General features: G+C 44.5%; 1 protein-coding gene across 2 annotated transcripts in view; it reads right to left on the reverse strand.

Moving 5' to 3' along the window:
• LOC134538107 (uncharacterized) overlaps window positions 1-22,140 on the reverse strand; it is a 73,020-nt gene that overhangs the window by 13,247 nt on the left and 37,633 nt on the right. Inside the window, exons 3-6 of one of the 2 annotated variants that reach the window (XM_063379131.1) lie at window positions 13,751-13,861; window positions 13,090-13,227; window positions 7,758-7,855; window positions 4,783-4,948 (exon numbers count right to left, since the gene is read on the reverse strand). In XM_063379131.1, coding sequence (XP_063235201.1) covers window positions 4,783-4,948; window positions 7,758-7,855; window positions 13,090-13,227; window positions 13,751-13,861 — 513 coding nt within the window. The remainder of the gene's footprint in view (window positions 1-4,782; window positions 4,949-7,757; window positions 7,856-13,089; window positions 13,228-13,750; window positions 13,862-22,140) is intronic. The other variant, XM_063379132.1, reaches the window with a different exon arrangement.

A 22,140-nucleotide genomic window follows, 5' to 3' on the forward strand; every position in this document is an offset into this window, starting at 1 on the left:
ATTAGAATCTCTTTGTATGAGAATGGTTGAATGTTGAAGTCCCTGACCGTAGGATAAGTCGTCATGGTCGAGACGAAAGAGCGCTTTATCGCTGGCCTCCATGTTCACCTGACATAACGCCAGTGGCGTAGCGTGGGTGGGGCGGAGGGGGCGGCCCGCCCCGGGCGGAAGCCCGCGGGGGCGGGTCGCCGGTGAAGCGGGTTGAGATCTGATCTATGATTCATTCATTACATGTGTCACACACACTATAATGTTCCATTTTTATCTAAAATTTTGCGCACCAACAATTTTTTAATATTTATTTATAAGAAAAACTGCGAAATCACTGACAGAGCTCTTTATAACGTTTGTTTGTTTACATACGAACGGCAACATCGCATCACGCCGCGCCGCCCGGCGCGCGCGAGCCGAGTTCAGCGGCACTCCTTATTATGTTAATTACTCATACAAAATCTTTTGTTTCACGCGTCGGCCCGTGTCGATGCCTCTCTTTCGCACTCATTGAATTTAGTACTACGCATTGTACTGTAAAGTTTGACCTTAACCCAAGGCAAACCAAACAACTTCCGCAAACCGGGACACAGTAAAACTCATATATTGCCCCGTACCGCGAGCGCAGGTAAACCCAAAAAAATATTAAAACCCAAACTAATAGCAGGCTTAAAAAATACTAATAAGGTTGCGAACAGTGAGAGGAGGCAGCAAGTTAAAAAGACGCAAAATTTATATGACAACATTTAATAAATAAATATATATATATGTATCATAAAATCGTTTCATCACAAATCGGTGCATCCATCATAAAATACATACCCTATTACTAATAAAAAATAGCTATATAATAATACTAAAAAAATACTTCAACAATTCCCCCGAAAAATTATAATTTGATCATATACTTCGGACCTCCAAAAATTAAATATAATTACCAAAAAGGCATTAAAAATATATAAGAACATAACTCCGCTATACTATCAAACTTGACTATATTGTCGATTGAACAAGAATTGGCTGCTAATATTGATTTTGACAAAGTTATTTCTGACTTCGCTGCTCATAAGGCCCGTAGAATCCGCTTGTAAAACCGCTCATCCTATTTTAACTTCAATAAAAGGTACCTCATTGCATGTGAAATTTAATTTTAACTAAGCACCTATAGAATGGGGGCGGCAAAATGGGTTTCCCGCCCCAGGCGCCGAGATGGCACGCTACGCCACTGCATAACGCCACGTGAATTTTTCCCTTTAGGGCTTTCTAAAAGATTGTGTCTCTGTTTCGCCACTACCTAGTGATTTGCCTGAGTTGAGACACAGAATTGAAGGACATGTTAACCAAAGTGGGAATAATTGGACTTTAGGTTGGATGTGTGACGCATATCAAAAGGTGTACACATTGGAAATTTGTAAGAAAAACTAGGTTAGTTTACCTTCAATTTGATGTATGATTTGTTGTAAATAGTCTATATTGAACTGTTATAATATACTATTGAAACTGGGACATTCTTTTATGGACAACCAGTATTTTTAACAGGCCTTAATATTTTTTTAATAGTTTCACGTGATGTATTTTTGCTTGGGCTGGCCGCAGGGAGCGCGACAGTGGACACTGTGACGTCACCAAGCCGAGCGCCAAGGATGGCGTGTGTCCTGTCGAGGAGTCGCGAGGCAGAGCTGACGCCAAGTGACCGCCATCTGCGATCGCGTTCTGCGCACGTTGGCCGTGGTGTTGTTCCAGGTGAATTTTAAACTGATACTAAAGGACTTGATACTTGAATAGTGTACTCATTTGCAGTACTTGATACAGGCGTGTATCAGTTACAAAGTAGCAGATTGATACTCTGCAACCCACCTCTAGCTGACGCGAGACGCACGCTTGTGAAGCGCTTGGGGCGGAACACTGGGACGCGATCAACGCGAATGCTGGAGAATTCGCACTTTCCAGTGCTCTGGAACCGCACTACAAGAACTTTTAAGTAAATGCAAATACATTTACCAGAGCCCGCGCTAGAACAAAATCTCTTGTGTAATGAAACTTATTGTTAAAGTCATGCTCACGTTGCTGCGTGATACAGTTTTGGTACCGCTGCCAATGTGTTTGAATCAGACTCCTAATGATTTAGGCTTTTGAAAATTGACAGAGGTCGGTAAAGGAAACCAACTTTTCTGGTGACCTGATTTTGTGTCATGCCTGTTGCAGTGCCAGCAAATGTTGCTTCCCAAGTGGATAGTGTGCGTAACTACCTATACACCCCATGTTTTGTTAAAACGTGGAATTGAAACTGCTAACCTTTAAAGGACATTTTACGACTTTGGCGTTATGACGTCACTGTCAGCTATGGCCCGCTTTTACTATCAATAGGCTAGGCACACTGATGCATTTGAAAGAAATTTCGCAGAAAATATTGAATACATGTTTGGTTTGGTAACTGACAATTACGTGTTTCTTAAGTAACATAAAGCATGCCCAAAGAGGACTTCGATTAATATTTTATTTTAATTTTTTTAATGGTTTATTTGTTTTTGTAATTTAAATTGACTGCGCAGCTGTAAATATACACGTAAGGATTTTATTGTAATGATTTTTTGTAATATTTTGTACTTGAGATTATAGATAACTTTTTTAAATTTCTTAATCCTATTTTATAAGGCATATAAGACACATTTATTGTGTGTGCAAAACGTTTGCACAGTACCTATATTTAATGCAATTTTTTGTGAGTTTCTATTGGCACTCAAGAAAATGCCATATAACACATATATATGTAATTAATTATCCAGAACTTAAACGTAATATTTAATACCAAACTTTGTAAGTTCACATTGGCCTGCAAGTAATTGCCATATACTTAATAAATAATGTTATTAAGTTATTATTCATGTTACCCGTTGTAAGATTTTATGGTATATAAAAAAATGATTCTTACAAAGCATTTTCCTTTGGTCACAGTTGTTTATTTAAGTCTGCCTTGGTATAGCCTTTTGTTTACTGCTCTGCTATTTAGTTCTTAATTTTTTTTTTTTTTTTTTTTGCTTGACACCGCGGAAGTGGGCGGAGGACGCATTAAGTGGTGGTAATAGAGTTTTGATCATTTTTTTGCATAATTTCCTTAATCGTAATCTTTGCCCACTGAGTGTCTGGGAAATGTGTTCTAGTTGGTTTTAGTAAAACGGGAACCCACACTTCTTTGAACCATGTTTCCAAGGAAACAAAGCAAATTGGTTTTTTGTTTCCTCTGTTTTCACAGCTTTGCATGAGTAATAAACAGTAATGGGAAGATCATCTGTGTCACTGTTGGACCAAACTGAAGTGCAGTCAAACCAAGCTCGGTTTCAATTTTATTAATAATGAGTATAATTGTGAGTTACATAATTTGGTGCATTCAAATAATGCCTATATTGTATCTGTGTAAAAAAAAAATTGTGTGAGATGTTATTGCAGTGTGTTTTGTTTTCTAGTTATGTTTGTCATTGCCATTACTTGAATTTTTTACATTGTGGATTCACATTTATGACTTCACAAAAATTAATGTAAAGTTTTTAATAACTGCAAGTGGGAAGTAAAACAGAGTCTTGTGTTCTCAACTATGAAGGGTAAATTTTGTTATAATTTACTTATCTGTTTAACTTTAATAAATTTATGTAATCTTTTTAAATAATTTGTAGCATTTTTGTAGTTCACTTTTGTAATAATAAAAAAATTATTTATAGTGTTTGTGCAAGATGGTAAATTATGCTTCATTTTTATTTTATGATTTACTAATAAAATACCTATAACAAAAAGGTGGTGGGGATCTAGTTACCTAAGAAAGGCTGATATATAAAATGTGTGCTTTAAGCCTGTTGCAAAATAAAGGAAACAAAATGTTGTTTTGATAAATTCTAACTTTTCAAAAATTCTTAAAATTCATTTAAATATTTATGTGAATAATTTTAAAATTTGTTAAGATGAAAGTTTATTTCATTTATTTATTTATTTATTTATTTTTTTTTCCGTTTTAAACTCATGTATGGTCAGTGCCATACCTGAGAAGACATAGCTAGCTCACTAATGTTATATAGTGCTTCTGAAACATGCTGAAACACAAAATGTAGTTAGAAGCACAATAGAAGAAGTATTATAAAATTAATTAGTGAAGAAACTGTTAGTGCTGCAGCTCAGTTATTTTTAATGCATCGTGCACCTGATTGCTACAAAATTATCCATCATTTTATGTACAAGTATTAAAATACATGATTAGTATATTGTGCTGGAGATTTCATCTGCACAGACAGCATAACGTTTCATACCATATTTTATCAAAACGTGGAAAATTTTCCACTTCACTGTAAGAGCACTTTGAGAAAAAAAAGCTTATTCATTTTTCCATAGTTCATACTTTTGAATACCCTTTGTCTTTTTATCTTATTTACAATATATTAAGAACACATGTAAATAATTTTGTTAAGTTTAATCTGTATTTTTTTTTAATATTTTTTTATTATTAATTTTTATTTTTATGAATCAAAACCCTTTCAATTCTTTCATTTCTTTCGCTCTCAAAAAAGGTTTTTTTTACAAAAGTAAGTCTTCATTTTGTTGAGCATTAGTCGAATACAAATACAGTCTCAGGGCCCTTAAATCATTAGTAGCGATAATGATTTTGCCTGAGCCACGGGGCTCACGCGACGGTGACTATTCGCCGGCTGTGAAGCGCTCGTGCTGTCTGTGCAAGTGACTCCCCAGCGTTTTCCCCCCCCCCCCCCTCTTCCCTTCTCCAGGCGTGGCCGGCCGCGCGGCGGCTACCTGGCATGATATACTGCACGTTCTTGGCCTTCTCCACGCTGCGCTCCGAGCGCAGGCAGTTGGCCGCGCAGAACAGCACCACGGACGACGCGAACGAGAAGCCGGCGCTGAGCCAGGCGAGGATGTAGGACCAGTCGTACCAGACGACGGTGCCGTCCCGCAGGGCCTGTCGTCACCACACACACTCTCTCTCTGGACCCCGCCGCCGGGTCCTCTGTTGACTGCCCGCTCGGCCGACCGTTGGGACTCCAGCACGCAATACAGCAAGGTAAAAACACATGCTTCGACTACAGCAGAACCAGGGGTGCAACAACAAAAGGGGGGCAAGGGTATTTTGCCCCCCCCCCCCCTCTGAAACCTTGAAGTGGGGGCAAACGGGGGCAAAGAAAGTGCTGTGTAATAAATTTTTAAATAATAAAACTGCTTAAATAATACCATTTTCCACCTTGAAATACAAATTTTCCCAGGGGAGGACCCCCGGACCCCCCCCCCCCCCGCTTCAATAGGGGGGATCGATGATTCTTTATAAAAAGGTATATTGCCCCCCCCCCCCCCCCCCCCCTTGGAAATTTAGTTGTTGTGCCCCTGAGTAGAACCCTGTTATAATGTTCTTGTTTAAATTGTTTTCCTGCTTATAGTGTCATATTTTTGAAGTCCCAGCATGTTCCCCATAAGGACAATTTATTTATTTCCTGTATACAACATTTCACGAATAGTGCGTTTCCTTTGTATATTTCAATAAATGCAAAAAAAAAAAGTTTTAAAAACCCAGCTATTCCAAACATTACCCCATCTGTGAAGTTTAATATGTTACAAGGTTTTTATTTATACCTTAAGTGCACTTTTGTTTTTCAATCACTGCTGTACCGTAGATGTAGATTGAACAAATAGAATTGTATGCAAAAAAAAATGTAAGTCTGCCAGAACGCCACCACAACATGTTAGTGCTAGCCAACACTGTGTACCCAATATATAAAAAAGACATAACGTTCATAGTTTACGTGTCTGTTGGCACCCTTGCTTTGAAGAAAAAAAATTCCAAATCCTTCCATTTCTTGCCATTCTAGTGTGTTTTCAGATGTACGTACGTAGTCCTACAATATTTTAGTTCACCAACTATTCTGCAATAATAAGAATGAAAAATTTAGTGTTTTCTTTTGCTGATGAAAAATCTTTAATTTATTTCATCATCATCGTCACAAATCATGAATCGTTTTACAGAAGTGTAGCAGTGTGTCCTTAAAGACAAATAAAATAGAAGCTGGACGCATGATGAAGTTGAAAAATTGTTGGGTGTGCTGAGAAAATTTGAGTATTGAGTGTATCCATCACTGGTTTTAAATTTTAATTTGTTTTTATAGCTTGATGAGTCAATTGGTAGAAAGTTCAAACACTGCCTTGTTTAATTGATATTTCCTGCTTTTACCATTTATGTTTTTTTTTTCCTTATGCCTTCTCGAAAAACATTATAACAGGGTTCTACTGTAGTACCTGAGTTGATGCTAAAAAAATTATTTTCAAGGGTTGTTTTAAATTAATTAGCAAAAGTTCCTACCGACTAAAATAATAGCTGATCCCGTTAAAATTGCGCCAGGTGAGAGGATATTTTCTCCGCTAAAAGATTCGAATACACTAACAACAGGTGGACATTCGCTAAGTTGTCTGGATGCACTGGTTAGCGATGCCGGTCGCTGGTCTCCGCCCCAAACCTGTTCCTTGCAGCCACATCACATCCACAAACACGCTTTACAAGTGTCCTTCACACAGCAGAGCTTCTATGAGGAAATACCTGCAGGCATGGGAATAACGTGACTCATGGTTATTGCCACAGGGTGGACAGGCAGAGTAGAGTGCAGCGCTGCATCTGTGGAGTCCACGCCAACACCATATGCTGGCTTCACGGTCGGCTACGTGTAGCAGAAGGACACACAACAAAAGGTGAAATAATTACGTCCATTTTGATACACAAATATGTATAAAACTTATAACTGAGAAAGATAATGTTTAGCGTTTGCATTAGGTACTTATTCGTTAATTTTTTTTTACATGTCTAAACTGTTTTCCAAAAACAAGACAAACCAGTTTTGCTAAAGCAAATAAAACCTGCTTTCACTTTAATAATTTTTTACAGCGATTCTGCTGCAAAAGTTAAATGGGTTTTAATGTTCACAACTCATCACTGGAAAATGTGTCTTTAAATACCAGTCATAAAAACATACCTTAAAAGGCTCATACTTATGCTGTCATAAAGCAAAGCTAATGTTTTGCCTGCCCACACATGATCAGTGAATGACGTAAACCTTGTGGGACATGCACAGTGGCTCTAAGCCACTCCACCTCCTTATACACTCTCTGGTGTTGACTGACTGTAAACCCTCTTCTTGCATCTTTGTCTCTCTGCAATCCGGATGTGCAAGGAGTGTTTTTTTAAGTGTGTACCGTTTGGAAATTATTAGGCCGCTGCAGCACTGCGGCTGGCATTATGCGCATGCAGGCTGTTGGCCAGCCACAGACGCCATTTCGGAAACACGCAACCATTTTCACGTTTGTGAGTATTTAAAATGCCAAAAATGTGGTGCCAAGGAGCGCAAACCCTGTCTGTCCCCCCCCTTCCCCTCTAGGTACATCTAGGTCAGTGGCGGATCCAGAGGTTCACCTCGGAGGGGGAACTCTAGGATTTCAGAGTAGCCAGAGAAAAAATAGTCTTAAAATTACTAAATTTGTATTTAATCTACTCACACTACACATAACATACAACCACCAGATTTTATGATTCTACAAGAAATTCATTTATTATATAAAAATATTTTATTGGTTTCAGAAACAATCATTTTTGTCGGGAATATTAATGTAGCAGACAACTGGTTTTTCGGGGGGAGGCGGGGGGGTGCACTTGCCCCTGGTGACCCCCCTTGGATCCGCCACTGATCTAGGTACAGCGCCCTGTTGTTGGGAGTTGACGAGAGCATACGTACGTTGTTCCACTGCTGGAAGAACTCTTCTCCGACAACCTTCTCTCGCTCGTAGTACTCCACGCCATGCCACAAGCCCATGCCGCCCGCAGTCAGCAGACCTGCATCAAACAGTCTGATAGAAACACATGCTGTTTGGAAGCAGCTACATCAACCTAAAGTGCGTGCTGCTTACCGTACACTCGTGCATAAGCTTGCATACGTCTGGATTAGTGCTTGAAATTCCCAAGTATCAAGCAAGACTGGCAACCTAGGTCCTAATTATAATTTTAATTTCATCCTCTATGGGCACAGCCGGGATTTTTGGAAGTGGTGGGCTGAAGAAAATTACAAGAATATATTTTTGAAAGGTTTGTGCACACTATTCATCATATTATTACAACAATTCACTGAAAAGTAAGACATTTTCCAGATTAATTTTGTTACAAGTAGTAACATCAAAAGTCCCTTTTCTCCATTTTACCCCATCTCATTCAATATTGACTTGCTTGTAAGGATTCATTCTTTTTTTATTATTATTGATGTTGAGTTTAGTGAAATAACTTTTTTTGGAAAAATACAAATAACCAATTATTTCTCGCTGGTCCCCTGAACTAAGTTGTGGCCTCAGTCATCACAAAAATGTGGGACTCAGTAATTTGCAAACAAGGTGTTGAAACACACGAACAGCTTCAGCCAGGAGTCGCAATCAGAGATGGTGGAGGTGTCTGTGGTGACAGAAATGTCGGAGGTGGATGAGATGATGTAGGTGGCTGCGGTGTCGGAGGTGACTAAAATGTAGGAGGTGGCTAAGGTGTCGGAGATGGCTGAGATGTCAGAGGAGGCTCAGGTTTCAGGGGTGGCTCAGGTGTCAGAGGTGGGTGAGGTGTCTGAGGTTGTGGAGGTGGCTGAGATGTCAGAGGAGGCTCAGGTTTCAGGGGTGGCTCAGGTGTCAGAGGTGGGTGAGGTGTCTGAGGTTGTGGAGGTGACTGAGATGTCAGAGGAGGCTCAGGTTTCAGGGGTGGCTCAGGTGTCAGAGGTGGGTGAGGTGTCTGAGGTTGTGGAGATGGCTGAGATGTCAGAGGAGGCTCAGGTTTCAGGGGTGGCTCAGGTGTCAGAGGTGGGTGAGGTGTCTGAGGTTGTGGAGGTGGCTGAGATGTCAGAGGAGGCTCAGGTTTCAGGGGTGGCTCAGGTGTCAGAGGTGGGTGAGGTGTCTGAGGTTGTGGAGATGGCTGAGATGTCAGAGGAGGCTCAGGTTTCAGGGGTGGCTCAGGTGTCAGAGGTGGGTGAGGTGTCTGAGGTTGTGGAGATGGCTGAGATGTCAGAGGAGGCTCAGGTTTCAGGGGTGGCTCAGGTGTCAGAGGTGGGTGAGGTGTCTGAGGTTGTGGAGATGGCTGAGATGTCAGAGGAGGCTCAGGTTTCAGGGGTGGCTCAGGTGTCAGAGGTGGGTGAGGTGTCTGAGGTTGTGGAGGTGGCTGAGATGTCAGAGGAGGCTCAGGTTTCAGGGGTGGCTCAGGTGTCAGAGGTGGGTGAGGTGTCTGAGGTTGTGGAGGTGGCTGAGATGTCAGAGGAGGCTCAGGTTTCAGGGGTGGCTCAGGTGTCAGAGGTGGGTGAGGTGTCTGAGGTTGTGGAGGTGGCTGAGATGTCAGAGGAGGCTCAGGTTTCAGGGGTGGCTCAGGTGTCAGAGGTGGGTGAGGTGTCTGAGGTTGTGGAGATGGCTGAGATGTCAGAGGAGGCTCAGGTTTCAGGGGTGGCTCAGGTGTCAGAGGTGGGTGAGGTGTCTGAGGTTGTGGAGATGGCTGAGATGTCAGAGGAGGCTCAGGTTTCAGGGGTGGCTCAGGTGTCAGAGGTGGGTGAGGTGTCTGAGGTTGTGGAGGTGGCTGAGATGTCAGAGGAGGCTCAGGTTTCAGGGGTGGCTCAGGTGTCAGAGGTGGGTGAGGTGTCTGAGGTTGTGGAGATGGCTGAGATGTCAGAGGAGGCTCAGGTTTCAGGGGTGGCTCAGGTGTCAGAGGTGGGTGAGGTGTCTGAGGTTGTGGAGATGGCTGAGATGTCAGAGGAGGCTCAGGTTTCAGGGGTGGCTCAGGTGTCAGAGGTGGGTGAGGTGTCTGAGGTTGTGGAGGTGGCTGAGATGTCAGAGGAGGCTCAGGTTTCAGGGGTGGCTCAGGTGTCAGAGGTGGGTGAGGTGTCTGAGGTTGTGGAGGTGGCTGAGATGTCAGAGGAGGCTCAGGTTTCAGGGGTGGCTCAGGTGTCAGAGGTGGGTGAGGTGTCTGAGGTTGTGGAGGTGGCTGAGATGTCAGAGGAGGCTCAGGTTTCAGGGGTGGCTCAGGTGTCAGAGGTGGGTGAGGTGTCTGAGGTTGTGGAGATGGCTGAGATGTCAGAGGAGGCTCAGGTTTCAGGGGTGGCTCAGGTGTCAGAGGTGGGTGAGGTGTCTGAGGTTGTGGAGGTGGCTGAGATGTCAGAGGAGGCTCAGGTTTCAGGGGTGGCTCAGGTGTCAGAGGTGGGTGAGGTGTCTGAGGTTGTGGAGGTGGCTGAGATGTCAGAGGAGGCTCAGGTTTCAGGGGTGGCTCAGGTGTCAGAGGTGGGTGAGGTGTCTGAGGTTGTGGAGGTGGCTGAGATGTCAGAGGAGGCTCAGGTTTCAGGGGTGGCTCAGGTGTCAGAGGTGGGTGAGGTGTCTGAGGTTGTGGAGATGGCTGAGATGTCAGAGGAGGCTCAGGTTTCAGGGGTGGCTCAGGTGTCAGAGGTGGGTGAGGTGTCTGAGGTTGTGGAGGTGGCTGAGATGTCAGAGGAGGCTCAGGTTTCAGGGGTGGCTCAGGTGTCAGAGGTGGGTGAGGTGTCTGAGGTTGTGGAGATGGCTGAGATGTCAGAGGAGGCTCAGGTTTCAGGGGTGGCTCAGGTGTCAGAGGTGGGTGAGGTGCCTGAGGTTGTGGAGATGGCTGAGATGTCAGAGGAGGCTCAGGTTTCAGGGGTGGCTCAGGTGTCAGAGGTGGGTGAGGTGTCTGAGGTTGTGGAGGTGGCTGAGATGTCAGAGGAGGCTCAGGTTTCAGGGGTGGCTCAGGTGTCAGAGGTGGGTGAGGTGTCTGAGGTTGTGGAGGTGGCTGAGATGTCAGAGGAGGCTCAGGTTTCAGGGGTGGCTCAGGTGTCAGAGGTGGGTGAGGTGTCTGAGGTTGTGGAGGTGGCTGAGATGTCAGAGGAGGCTCAGGTTTCAGGGGTGGCTCAGGTGTCAGAGGTGGGTGAGGTGTCTGAGGTTGTGGAGGTGGCTGAGATGTCAGAGGAGGCTCAGGTTTCAGGGGTGGCTCAGGTGTCAGAGGTGGGTGAGGTGTCTGAGGTTGTGGAGGTGGCTGAGATGTCAGAGGAGGCTCAGGTTTCAGGGGTGGCTCAGGTGTCAGAGGTGGGTGAGGTGTCTGAGGTTGTGGAGGTGGCTGAGATGTCAGAGGAGGCTCAGGTTTCAGGGGTGGCTCAGGTGTCAGAGGTGGGTGAGGTGTCTGAGGTTGTGGAGATGGCTGAGATGTCAGAGGAGGCTCAGGTTTCAGGGGTGGCTCAGGTGTCAGAGGTGGGTGAGGTGTCTGAGGTTGTGGAGGTGGCTGAGATGTCAGAGGAGGCTCAGGTTTCAGGGGTGGCTCAGGTGTCAGAGGTGGGTGAGGTGTCTGAGGTTGTGGAGGTGGCTGAGATGTCAGAGGAGGCTCAGGTTTCAGGGGTGGCTCAGGTGTCAGAGGTGGGTGAGGTGTCTGAGGTTGTGGAGGTGGCTGAGATGTCAGAGGAGGCTCAGGTTTCAGGGGTGGCTCAGGTGTCAGAGGTGGGTGAGGTGTCTGAGGTTGTGGAGGTGGCTGAGATGTCAGAGGAGGCTCAGGTTTCAGGGGTGGCTCAGGTGTCAGAGGTGGGTGAGGTGTCTGAGGTTGTGGAGATGGCTGAGATGTCAGAGGAGGCTCAGGTTTCAGGGGTGGCTCAGGTGTCAGAGGTGGGTGAGGTGTCTGAGGTTGTGGAGGTGGCTGAGATGTCAGAGGAGGCTCAGGTTTCAGGGGTGGCTCAGGTGTCAGAGGTGGGTGAGGTGTCTGAGGTTGTGGAGGTGGCTGAGATGTCAGAGGAGGCTCAGGTTTCAGGGGTGGCTCAGGTGTCAGAGGTGGGTGAGGTGTCTGAGGTTGTGGAGGTGGCTGAGATGTCAGAGGAGGCTCAGGTTTCAGGGGTGGCTCAGGTGTCAGAGGTGGGTGAGGTGTCTGAGGTTGTGGAGGTGGCTGAGATGTCAGAGGAGGCTCAGGTTTCAGGGGTGGCTCAGGTGTCAGAGGTGGGTGAGGTGTCTGAGGTTGTGGAGGTGGCTGAGATGTCAGAGGAGGCTCAGGTTTCAGGGGTGGCTCAGGTGTCAGAGGTGGGTGAGGTGTCTGAGGTTGTGGAGATGGCTGAGATGTCAGAGGAGGCTCAGGTTTCAGGGGTGGCTCAGGTGTCAGAGGTGGGTGAGGTGTCTGAGGTTGTGGAGATGGCTGAGATGTCAGAGGAGGCTCAGGTTTCAGGGGTGGCTCAGGTGTCAGAGGTGGGTGAGGTGTCTGAGGTTGTGGAGGTGGCTGAGATGTCAGAGGAGGCTCAGGTTGTGGAGGTGGCTGAGATGTCGGAGGTGTCTGAGGTTGTGGAGGTGGCTGAGATGTCAGAGGAGGCTCAGGTTTCAGGGGTGGCTCAGGTGTCAGAGGTGGCTCAGGTGTCAGAGGTGGGTGAGGTGTCTGAGGTTGTGGAGGTGGCTGAGATGTCAGAGGAGGCTCAGGTTTCAGGGGTGGCTCAGGTGTCAGAGGTGGGTGAGGTGTCTGAGGTTGTGGAGGTGGCTGAGATGTCAGAGGAGGCTCAGGTTTCAGGGGTGGCTCAGGTGTCAGAGGTGGGTGAGGTGTCTGAGGTTGTGGAGGTGGCTGAGATGTCAGAGGAGGCTCAGGTTTCAGGGGTGGCTCAGGTGTCAGAGGTGGGTGAGGTGTCTGAGGTTGTGGAGGTGGCTGAGATGTCAGAGGAGGCTCAGGTTTCAGGGGTGGCTCAGGTGTCAGAGGTGGGTGAGGTGTCTGAGGTTGTGGAGGTGGCTGAGATGTCAGAGGAGGCTCAGGTTTCAGGGGTGGCTCAGGTGTCAGAGGTGGGTGAGGTGTCTGAGGTTGTGGAGATGGCTGAGATGTCAGAGGAGGCTCAGGTTTCAGGGGTGGCTCAGGTTTCAGAGGTGGGTGAGGTGTCTGAGGTTGTGGAGGTGGCTGAGATGTCAGAGGAGGCTCAGGTTTCAGGGGTGGCTCAGGTGTCAGAGGTGGGTGAGGTGTCTGAGGTTGTGGAGGTGGCTGAGATGTCGAAGGAGGCTGAGATGGCTGAGGTAACGGGTAGACGAGGGGGGCGAGGCACTCACAGCACAGCAGCATGAGGATGGCGGTGGCGGTGATGTTGCCCGGAGAGCGTCTCCAGCAGCCGGCTACGCCCGTCCAGAAGGCGATGAACACCGCGAAGAAGGCCACGATGAACATGGCGATCATGGAGCGGCCCATGTCTGCGGCAAGCAAGAGTCACATAATAGCCTATTTCCCATATTCATCTCACTGCAAGTTAAACTAAATATAACACCAAAAATGTAATATTGTAAATTTAAAAAATAACCTTTTTCAAAGGTCAAGTACGCCTACAGAATATTATTTATTGTTATCTGGCGCACTTAACGTTATTTCGAGAAAATTATTTTTAGTGTACCTGATGTCCAGTCCAAAGAAAACGTCATTCACGATCAGGACATAAAGAATCTACGAGTTTAGATTTTCAATAAATACATTTGTTTCAATATTAACAATATCAATTCCTTTGTTGCAATCAAAGTCCATGTGTAAGTACTATGTATGGCGTCAACCTTGATTCACCTTAATTCTAGCCTTTTTAATCCCTTTTTAACAAATAAAAACTGAGACCTTTGGCTCGGAGTGATATGAGAACAATACGAACACTGTGACGGACCAAGGTGTGATTGTCCTCTACCGTGGCTTGAACTACGTCACGGGCACTCGGCTGAAAAGATGACTCACGCAATCGCGCCATCGCATCCTCGGAGAACTGCTTCGTGAGGTTGTCCACGTCGGGGATGAAGTAGTCGATGTTGTTGCAGTGCGTCTCCACGGGACTCAGGTACGTCTCCACTGGAACAAGCAGGACAGGTGGCCACTGTTAGCGCAGGTGGACTATACCTGGACCGAGGAAACATTAGGCGTCCTCGTATACAGATCACGTTCGTGCGTATACACAGGCCCCGATTCGAGGCAGCTAGCGCTCTAGTCCCCTCGCCACTCCTTTTCACAGTCCCCACAAACAACACATCATTTTACATATTACCAGTTTTAAAAACAGCACATTATGTAATTAAATACTAAGATTTTTCAGTTTTTCAAAGACATGGGATTTCTTATTTAAATGTAATAAATGCTTGTTTTAGTTCTATGCGGCTGTTATCAATAACGTAATAAAACATTAGTTATAGTATGCTGTTAATTGTCAAACGAGTCTTAAATCCATAACTAAAGTATTTGGTGGCAAGGTCCGATAAATTTTTGCCACACTGCAATAGTTGGTATAAACTAAAAATTTTCCTTTGACTCTGTCCATGTTTAGTTTTGAAAATCAAAAATCATTACCGTACGTTCAAAACTTGTTTTCCCACAATTTTTTTTTTTTCGCATCTCAAATTTTTCTCCTCCCCCCCCCCCCCCTTTTTTTTTCCTTCATAAACTGGCGCTCAGTGCAAATTCTTGGTCGATCCGTTTGTAAATCGAGGCCAGTGTGCATGGAAAAAAAAGTGAAAGTTAGCAAATCATTGCGTTGCGGCCTCGTGGTTTGCATAGTCCTTGAGGTTCGTTCTACAAGTACACGCATGCAAACCGGAAGCGTGCGGATTAGCTGGGCCACTCCCATCTCTTCCGTTTACGTTTCTCCGTGCGACCAACTGAAGCCGAGTATTTGACCACGGCGTTAGACATGTTTGTTTACGTTTTGAATACGTTAAAAATTTTATATGACCGGCGTTTTACTACTGCTGCGTGGTTTATTTCTATTATATACGTAATTTCCGACCGTTTTTTTGTTCTCGTCTCAACAAATTTTTGATGAAATTAACGTTTCTTAGCCGCAAGATTAACAATCTATAACTTTAGAAAACATCCTTCACCTTCAAACTTTAAATGTCCACACATGTTGTACTTAATGCATTTTGTTTTACTTTTAACACACGCACGTTACTTCATCGTTGGTTGTCGTTTGTTGGGTTCCCGTGCACTGCGAATCGGCAAACGGGTAGCGAAACGTAAATATCTTGCACTTCCGTGTTCGTGTTTACGTTTCCGCGTCCTTGTGGAGCGGACCTGGAAGGTTCCCCTGTTCTTGCATCGGCCGTGCAGTTTGTAAACCACTCGTGCTTCACACGAAGCACTCGACTCGACACTATCTCGTGACAGCAAGTCTCAATCGCTTACATTAGTTACACTCATTGTAATTCGAATAAAATTATATTCTGTGTTTTAAATAAATTGTAAATAAGCATAATTTAAAGTGGGATCCATTAATGTTTTAAGAAAGTTTAATTGCAATTATGCAATTATTTGAATTTGAATGGTAGCTTATATCTTTACGAATCTGTCAGAACGTATCTCCCCCCCCCCCCCCCCCCAAATCGCCAAATCCAAAAAATCTATCATTTCCACCAACCAATGGAAATAATTTGAAAACAGCTGGCAAAGTGGTTCGATCCCCCTTTTTGTTTCCGAAACGAAATTCTGCGTAGCTCTTGGATTGCACTGCCGTGTTGCACTGTAGGAATAGCGTGAGCCAAAGCCAAGCTTAAGCTTAACCATCTGTTTACAGAAAAACAAATTAATAATGGTTTAAAAATACTCTTAATTTATAAATTCCAGTCGAATTCCAACTACACCAGCTAAACATCCGTAATCATAGACTAAAGATGCATTATCTCTCTTAATAAAAGAGGGTTCTGTATGAGAAAACTAAAGGTTATAGGTAAGAATCAAACAAAATACCTTTAATAATCACTTTTTTCTAATAAAAACTTGTATTTTTATTGAGATTGTAGCCCAATCTTAAAGGATATTATTAAGCCACTTTTTCTTGCAATTTCAAATAATTTGATACCGCTTCCAATAAAGCTTCCGTGCTAAATATTTTGGCGTGACGTGCCATTTTACTAAGATTTAGCTGCTTGTTGAAGTCAACACTTGTGAACTGGTGCGATTATCATGACAATTGTAGTCGCCAGCGTGAAATAATATGTTATTTCCTTGCTGCGTGTACAGACTAGAGCCTGTTGGTAAATAATGTGGTTTCAACAAGGTGTAGGTCCGGGAAAAATATGATTTATGTTTATACATGGCAAAAAATTGAGATATTTAATTCAAAAATTGAATTATAGCACAAAAAAATATGGGGGAAATCCAAGATGGCGGAGCCTAATCCCCCCCGGTTGCCCTTCCCACGTGCGCTGATCGGGAACCGAGGCCCGAGACGGAACTGCGACAGGTCACGTGGGTGTGTGTGCGCAGGAACCCACTCTCTCCAGCGACGCCTCGCGGCGGATCCGTCACCGCCGGGAACAACACGGCGCGCACACACACGCCTCGGTCGTTCCGTCTCTTTCTGAGAAAGTGAGCGGTCACCACGGCTCTGAAAGCATCTTTGCCTACCCGGGCACACAGGCGGTGCGCAGAGCTTCAGGAAAAAACCACGTGACTTGAAAACTACTCAATATATGCCCGAGTGAAGTCTGTTTACGAAAAGCATTTAACAATTCTCTCTGAGTTTGGTTTCCCGATTATATTTTTAACGGTATTTCAAAAAGAGTTAAAATGGCTAAAAAGGCGTGTTTTCAGAGTAATGTTTAGGCATTGAAACACGCGGCACAGGTTATCTGTGGAAAGCCCTCAAGGGACTTGCTTTAACACCTTGTACCTTCATTTCTCGGCCGTATAATGTCACGGTCATCGCTCAGATATCACAGTTGTCCTGTGCACGACCAGAAGACTGCGCGCCAGTCCAGAGGAGACACCGCGCTAGAAGCACCAGCGAGCGTCGCGCTTATCGTCCCGCCTCGCCGACACAGATACGCCCTTGACCCAGTCAGAGGTGTATGTGTTAGTGCAGCAGCCCGTCAGATATCTGCCCGTTTCTCCTGGAGTGGTGAGGGCATTGTTGCCTTGTCTCGCCCTATGGGACTTCTGTCTGTACATGCATATGATATATATATATATATATATATATATATATATATAATTCTCAAGCAATGGATCCTACATCTTAGTAAGTTCGCCTATGTTTGAATCAATTAGGCTCTGGTTTTCTTTGGTTATGTTTTTTTTCATGTATACTTAAACTAATCATTTAGGTATTAAGTATATTTTATACAGATATGCACCCATTAAACTATTGATGTATTTATAATGTTGCTGTACTTATGGATGCTTGTTTCACTGACACCCTGATCGATTCATCGCGTATGAATTACGCAAATATATAGTTGTTGTTTTTTTTGTTTTTTTTTTTTCCAAATCTTGCCGATGGTGTTCTTGCCAAGTCGGCAGGTGAGGTATCGATAGGTCGAGCGACCCAGCGACTGCCAGGCAGCTGTGCCTCCTCTTGCACCGACCTTTAGCGCTTGTCCTGGGCGTGGCTTGTTCAGCTGCATTCCGCTCGAAGCTGCCGCGCGAATGTGCAACGTGCCTCGGAACACGTGACTTGCGTTTCCCAGCTGACTTCATAGCACGTATTCACGTTCGCAGACAAAGAGATACCATCATGTCGTTAACGTGTTAATATGATTTATTTAAAAAAATATATATATATACCAGCTGTTTTAAGCTGCAAGAATTATTTTTCGTGTGGCTGTTATATTCAGACCAATCACTGGAGTTCTCAGCACGGCAGCTGCGTCCTCATTGGTCCAGTCAGCTACAGCCCTGTCACATTTGTAGAGAAGGGAAACATTAGCTATTTCGTTGACCTCTAGGATAGACTCCTCGATCCTCTATTTATACGTAGGGACCGGAAAAATTCTCTCTTTCGATGGCCTTCAGGATAGACTGCACATTCCCCTGTACACTCGGGTAAATAATGCAAGTTCATTGGCTGCCGACTTGTAAGTCGTCTCGGCTGATTTGTCTGTGATTCGATCCTTCTTTGGTTGAGGGTTTATAATTGGTTGAGATTCGTCCAGATGAACAGTACGCCAATAGCAAAATCATCTAAGAGGTATATTTATTTTAATTTTAGCCTATCGCCGAATGAATCCGCGAATTTTTTCCGGTCTCTATTTATACGGCAAACTTACACATGCTCATTGGCTACTGCCTCGTAAGACCTCTTTTAACTGAGATACTTGTGATTCAATACTTCTTTCGTTGGGGGGTAATTTGTTGGTTCAGCGTCCTAAGCAACAGCGATGTACTTCTAATGAACTGTTCGCCAACCACAGAAGCAGCCTGAAGTTATGCGCATTTGGATTCTAGCCTGTCGCGAAATGTAACCTCGAATTTTTCCGACCTCGACCAATGACAGAGAGAGTGCTTCAAGTCGAGGAGCAGGGGGGGGGGGGGAGTTTTATCACTCGAGCGGCAGCCAATGAGCCTTTCTGAATCTGTGCTCGGTGTGTTCCAGATAATTCAGGCACTTCTGAAGGTCTGCCGTGTATTTCTTTTTCTTTCAGCCAAGAATGTGTTACGATATGAAACTATTGTGTTAAAATGATGTCAGTTCGAAAATCGGCTTGAGTTTATTTATATATATATATATATATGTGTGTGTGTGTGTGTGTGTTTGATGACGGAAATTGATGTCAGAAGTCAGCTCAATAATGTCCAGATTTATAACATTTTAAAGACGTTGGAGTCATTTCAATAAGAAATTGCTAGTACAGACCAGGTACCATTCGTTGTTTATTTCATGGAGTAGTACAAAGCCGGATTATCCATTGTTGGCCCAGGGGAGGAGGAAGGGGGGTCGGTGTTTGTTATTGTCAATAAGGAAGTAGGTACTGAGTGAATATTATGACTGTCATTTTGAAAAAAAGGGATTCTTGTGGTCGTTCCGTGGTAACAGTCAGGTTTACTTGGTTTTACTTCCGTCCGCTAGCACATGTACTCCACATGGACTCTTCCAATAGCATTGGTTTATTCACATTATTGTCACTCAAACAATCATACCGAAAGATAGGCACGAAAAAAAATGGGGGCTAATGTAAACTAACACTCGGAGGTAAGAAGTTAGGAAGTGGGTGGGGGCAATCCTTGAAGTCAAAATGAGTAACTTAAATCACCTTCTCCTCCTCTGCATTGCAAAACAAATTCTGGTTATTCAATTCGAAAAATTATATAGCTACTTTTTGAGTTGCTACCAGAGTAACTTTTCTAGATTCAGTACAGGCACTCATTCAATAAACACGTATTAGGTTTGAATGGACTACTAGGACTGTGCTATCTAGCAATAAAACATAGAGGCAAGAACATAAAGACAAGAGGGCCTAGCAGTAGTACTCTGAGGCAGGTGGATCTGGCTATACAGAAGTGTGTCTAGGGTCCAGATATACAACATAGAGACGTGTCCAGCAGTAGAACATAAAGACAAGTGGGGTCCAGCAGTAGTACTTAGAGGCAGGTGGATCTGGCTATACAGAAGTGTGTCTAGGGTCCAGATATACAACATAGTGGCGTGTCCAGCAGTATAACATAAGTGGGTCTGGCGCGGTGGTAGTGTCGCCGTCTAAGGGCACGGTCGACGGAGTGTTCCCACAGCGGCCGGCGGTCCTGCGGGTCCCAACTGGAGCGAGTCCTTGCCACAAGGACCTTTCTCTTCCGCGTCGAGGCTTTCCCCTGCGGCTAGCTGGTGTCGGAGTCAGGAAACACGAGGGAAGCAATTCCTCTTCTTCCTCATCCTGCCATCTTCTCGCCTGCTGTCCCTCGCCAGTTCAGGGTCGTCAACATTAACATTCGAAAATTATAATCAACTTTATTACTTGTTTGTTTTCCAAGACCATTAAATGGCTTCAATTGGCAGTATCATCACAGTTGTAGTCTTTCTGACAGAAAAAAAAAATATTCAATGCTATACAGGCGAAACCATTTGTGACAGTCAATGACAATAACAAGGCATTCCATAAAAGAATGTTACGCTCAAGAGACCCAAACCTTTTTTTAAAACTTGATATAGAACAAATTGTAGACCCCAAAATTTTGTCTTTCAATTACGTTTTCTTAGAAATAAAAAAGAAAGCGAGAATATTATCGGATGATATACAACAGGTAAATTTATTTCTGAAATTCTCATTTCGAATTTTGTTTTACAAAATACATGATTTCAGATACATTAAAAAAATTCCAGACACTTCAATGTTGCGTCTTAAACTTTAGTACTCTGTGGTATATGGTATATCTGGCAACAGAGCACACTATAACAAGGACAGCGTTAAGGGCTCCGCCTACCCGGGCACACACACGGTGCGCAGAGCTTCAGGAAAAACAACGCGATTTCAAAACTACTCGAGATATCCAAGTGGGGTCTGCTGAGGCCCGAAAAGTACTTTTAATTTTGGATCAAGTTTTTTAAACTGTATTTTTTGAAGAGTTAAAATGGCTAAAACGCATGTTTTCAGAGTAATTTTTTAGACGTAAAACAACCAATACAGATTCTTGAAAGCACTTAAGGGACTTGAATTACACCTTTATCTTCATTTCTCGACCATATAATGTTACGGTCACGGCTCATATGCACTGGGAGAAGACTGCGCGCCAGTCCAGAGGAGACACCGCGCTAGAAGCACCAGCGAGCGTCGCGCTTATCATCCCGCCTCACTGACACAGATACACCCCTGACGAGGCGGGCCCCTTAATCGAGCGTTGTGAGGAGAGGTGACCCCTGCCGGCCTCGCAGGTGGGGGAACGTGGCGGACGTCTCCACGTCGGGCCGCCGGGTGCCCCCGCCTGCACGCTCGGCGAGCTGCAGCTGTAGCTGTAGCTGTAGCTGTAGCTGTAGCTGCAGGTGCGCTGTGCGCTGGCGGCCGGCGGGTCCCGTTGCTTGACCGAGGTCCGGGCCACCGGCAATTGCCACCGGCGACCATGCAGTCACCGGGCCAAGGTACAACCTTTTGAATTACAGCTTACCGCGAGATTAATCCGCGAACTTTTCCGGTCTCCAGTTATAATACTATTATGCTTTCAACAATCTCCATGTTAAAGTCTTAAAAAAAAAAAAAAAAAAAAAAAAAAAAAAAAAAAAAAAAAACTATAATATTTTAGTAGGTAAAATCACAACAGTAAATATTTCAAAATTACTGTGGCAAAACAACTGTTGAAACAAATATGGCGTATATCGTTTCCTATATCTTTCCCTTTAAGGTGGGGGTCTCACACGCTATTTTTTTTTATTTTTTTTTATTGTCTTGTCATTACTATTAGTACAGGGCTATTTCTGTAAATTTAACACATACCTCTCTTGCATTTATTGTTCCGTCGCTAACACTTTCAACACATATATATATAACTATGTGAAGTATGAGCGGTGTAAATTGTCGCGCAATGGATAACAATTACAAAGTTTTTACACCCATTATATCACGCCAAGTAGATATCTGTTGAAAATATTTGTGAGAGAACAAAAAAAAATATGCGAGAGTGGTATAGTGTTAAATTTTACAGAAATAGCTCTTAACTAATAGTAATGATAAGAAAATAAGGAAAATAATAATGGCATATGAGACCCCCACCTTCACCCAACCAGCGCGATGGAGGGGGTAGTGCGGCTGACTGGATGTCCGCTTTTCTTTAACCAGCCGCGGTGTTTCAGTCACGTGTCACACGGTGGCCATGCGGTGGTTGGTTGTTTCGTCACTGAGTTGATGAGTTAACTTCCCCTCCCCCTCTAACAGGTTCCTGTGCTGGGCTGGGCTGCCGTGTTCCCGCCTCGGACCGCGGAGTCCCGTTGTGTGAAACTGAGTGTACAGCTAGGTACCCTTCTTCGCGGCGATTCAAGAAGCAGCTCGGCGCTGGACAAGTGCGGTGCTGCTTCTCGCGTCCTCATTGGGCGGCCAGGGACCTTCTTTACCCGCCGTGCAGCGAGATCTGCGTTCACATTATACACTCTTTAATACTTTGTCAAGACGATGTAATTTGGCGGATTCATCCGGTGTCGAGGATAGAATTTGCAACCCTAAGTAAGGCACAGCGGGTCGTTACCACAACGCCGAAATACCACAACGCCGAACGTACAATAACGCCGAAAACCATAACGCCGAAATGCCAAATTGACCACAACGCCGACAGCTAGAAAACTGCTGTGTACCACAACGCCGAAATACAGTAACGCCGAAAAATGTTGCTGCGGGGAGTAAAATGAAAAACAACTGAATGAATTTGTGTGCTAACCTTACCTA

The sequence above is a fragment of the Bacillus rossius genome, chromosome 13 (genome assembly GCF_032445375.1).
Source record: "Bacillus rossius redtenbacheri isolate Brsri chromosome 13, Brsri_v3, whole genome shotgun sequence".
Taxonomy (NCBI): Eukaryota; Metazoa; Arthropoda; class Insecta; order Phasmatodea; family Bacillidae; genus Bacillus; species Bacillus rossius.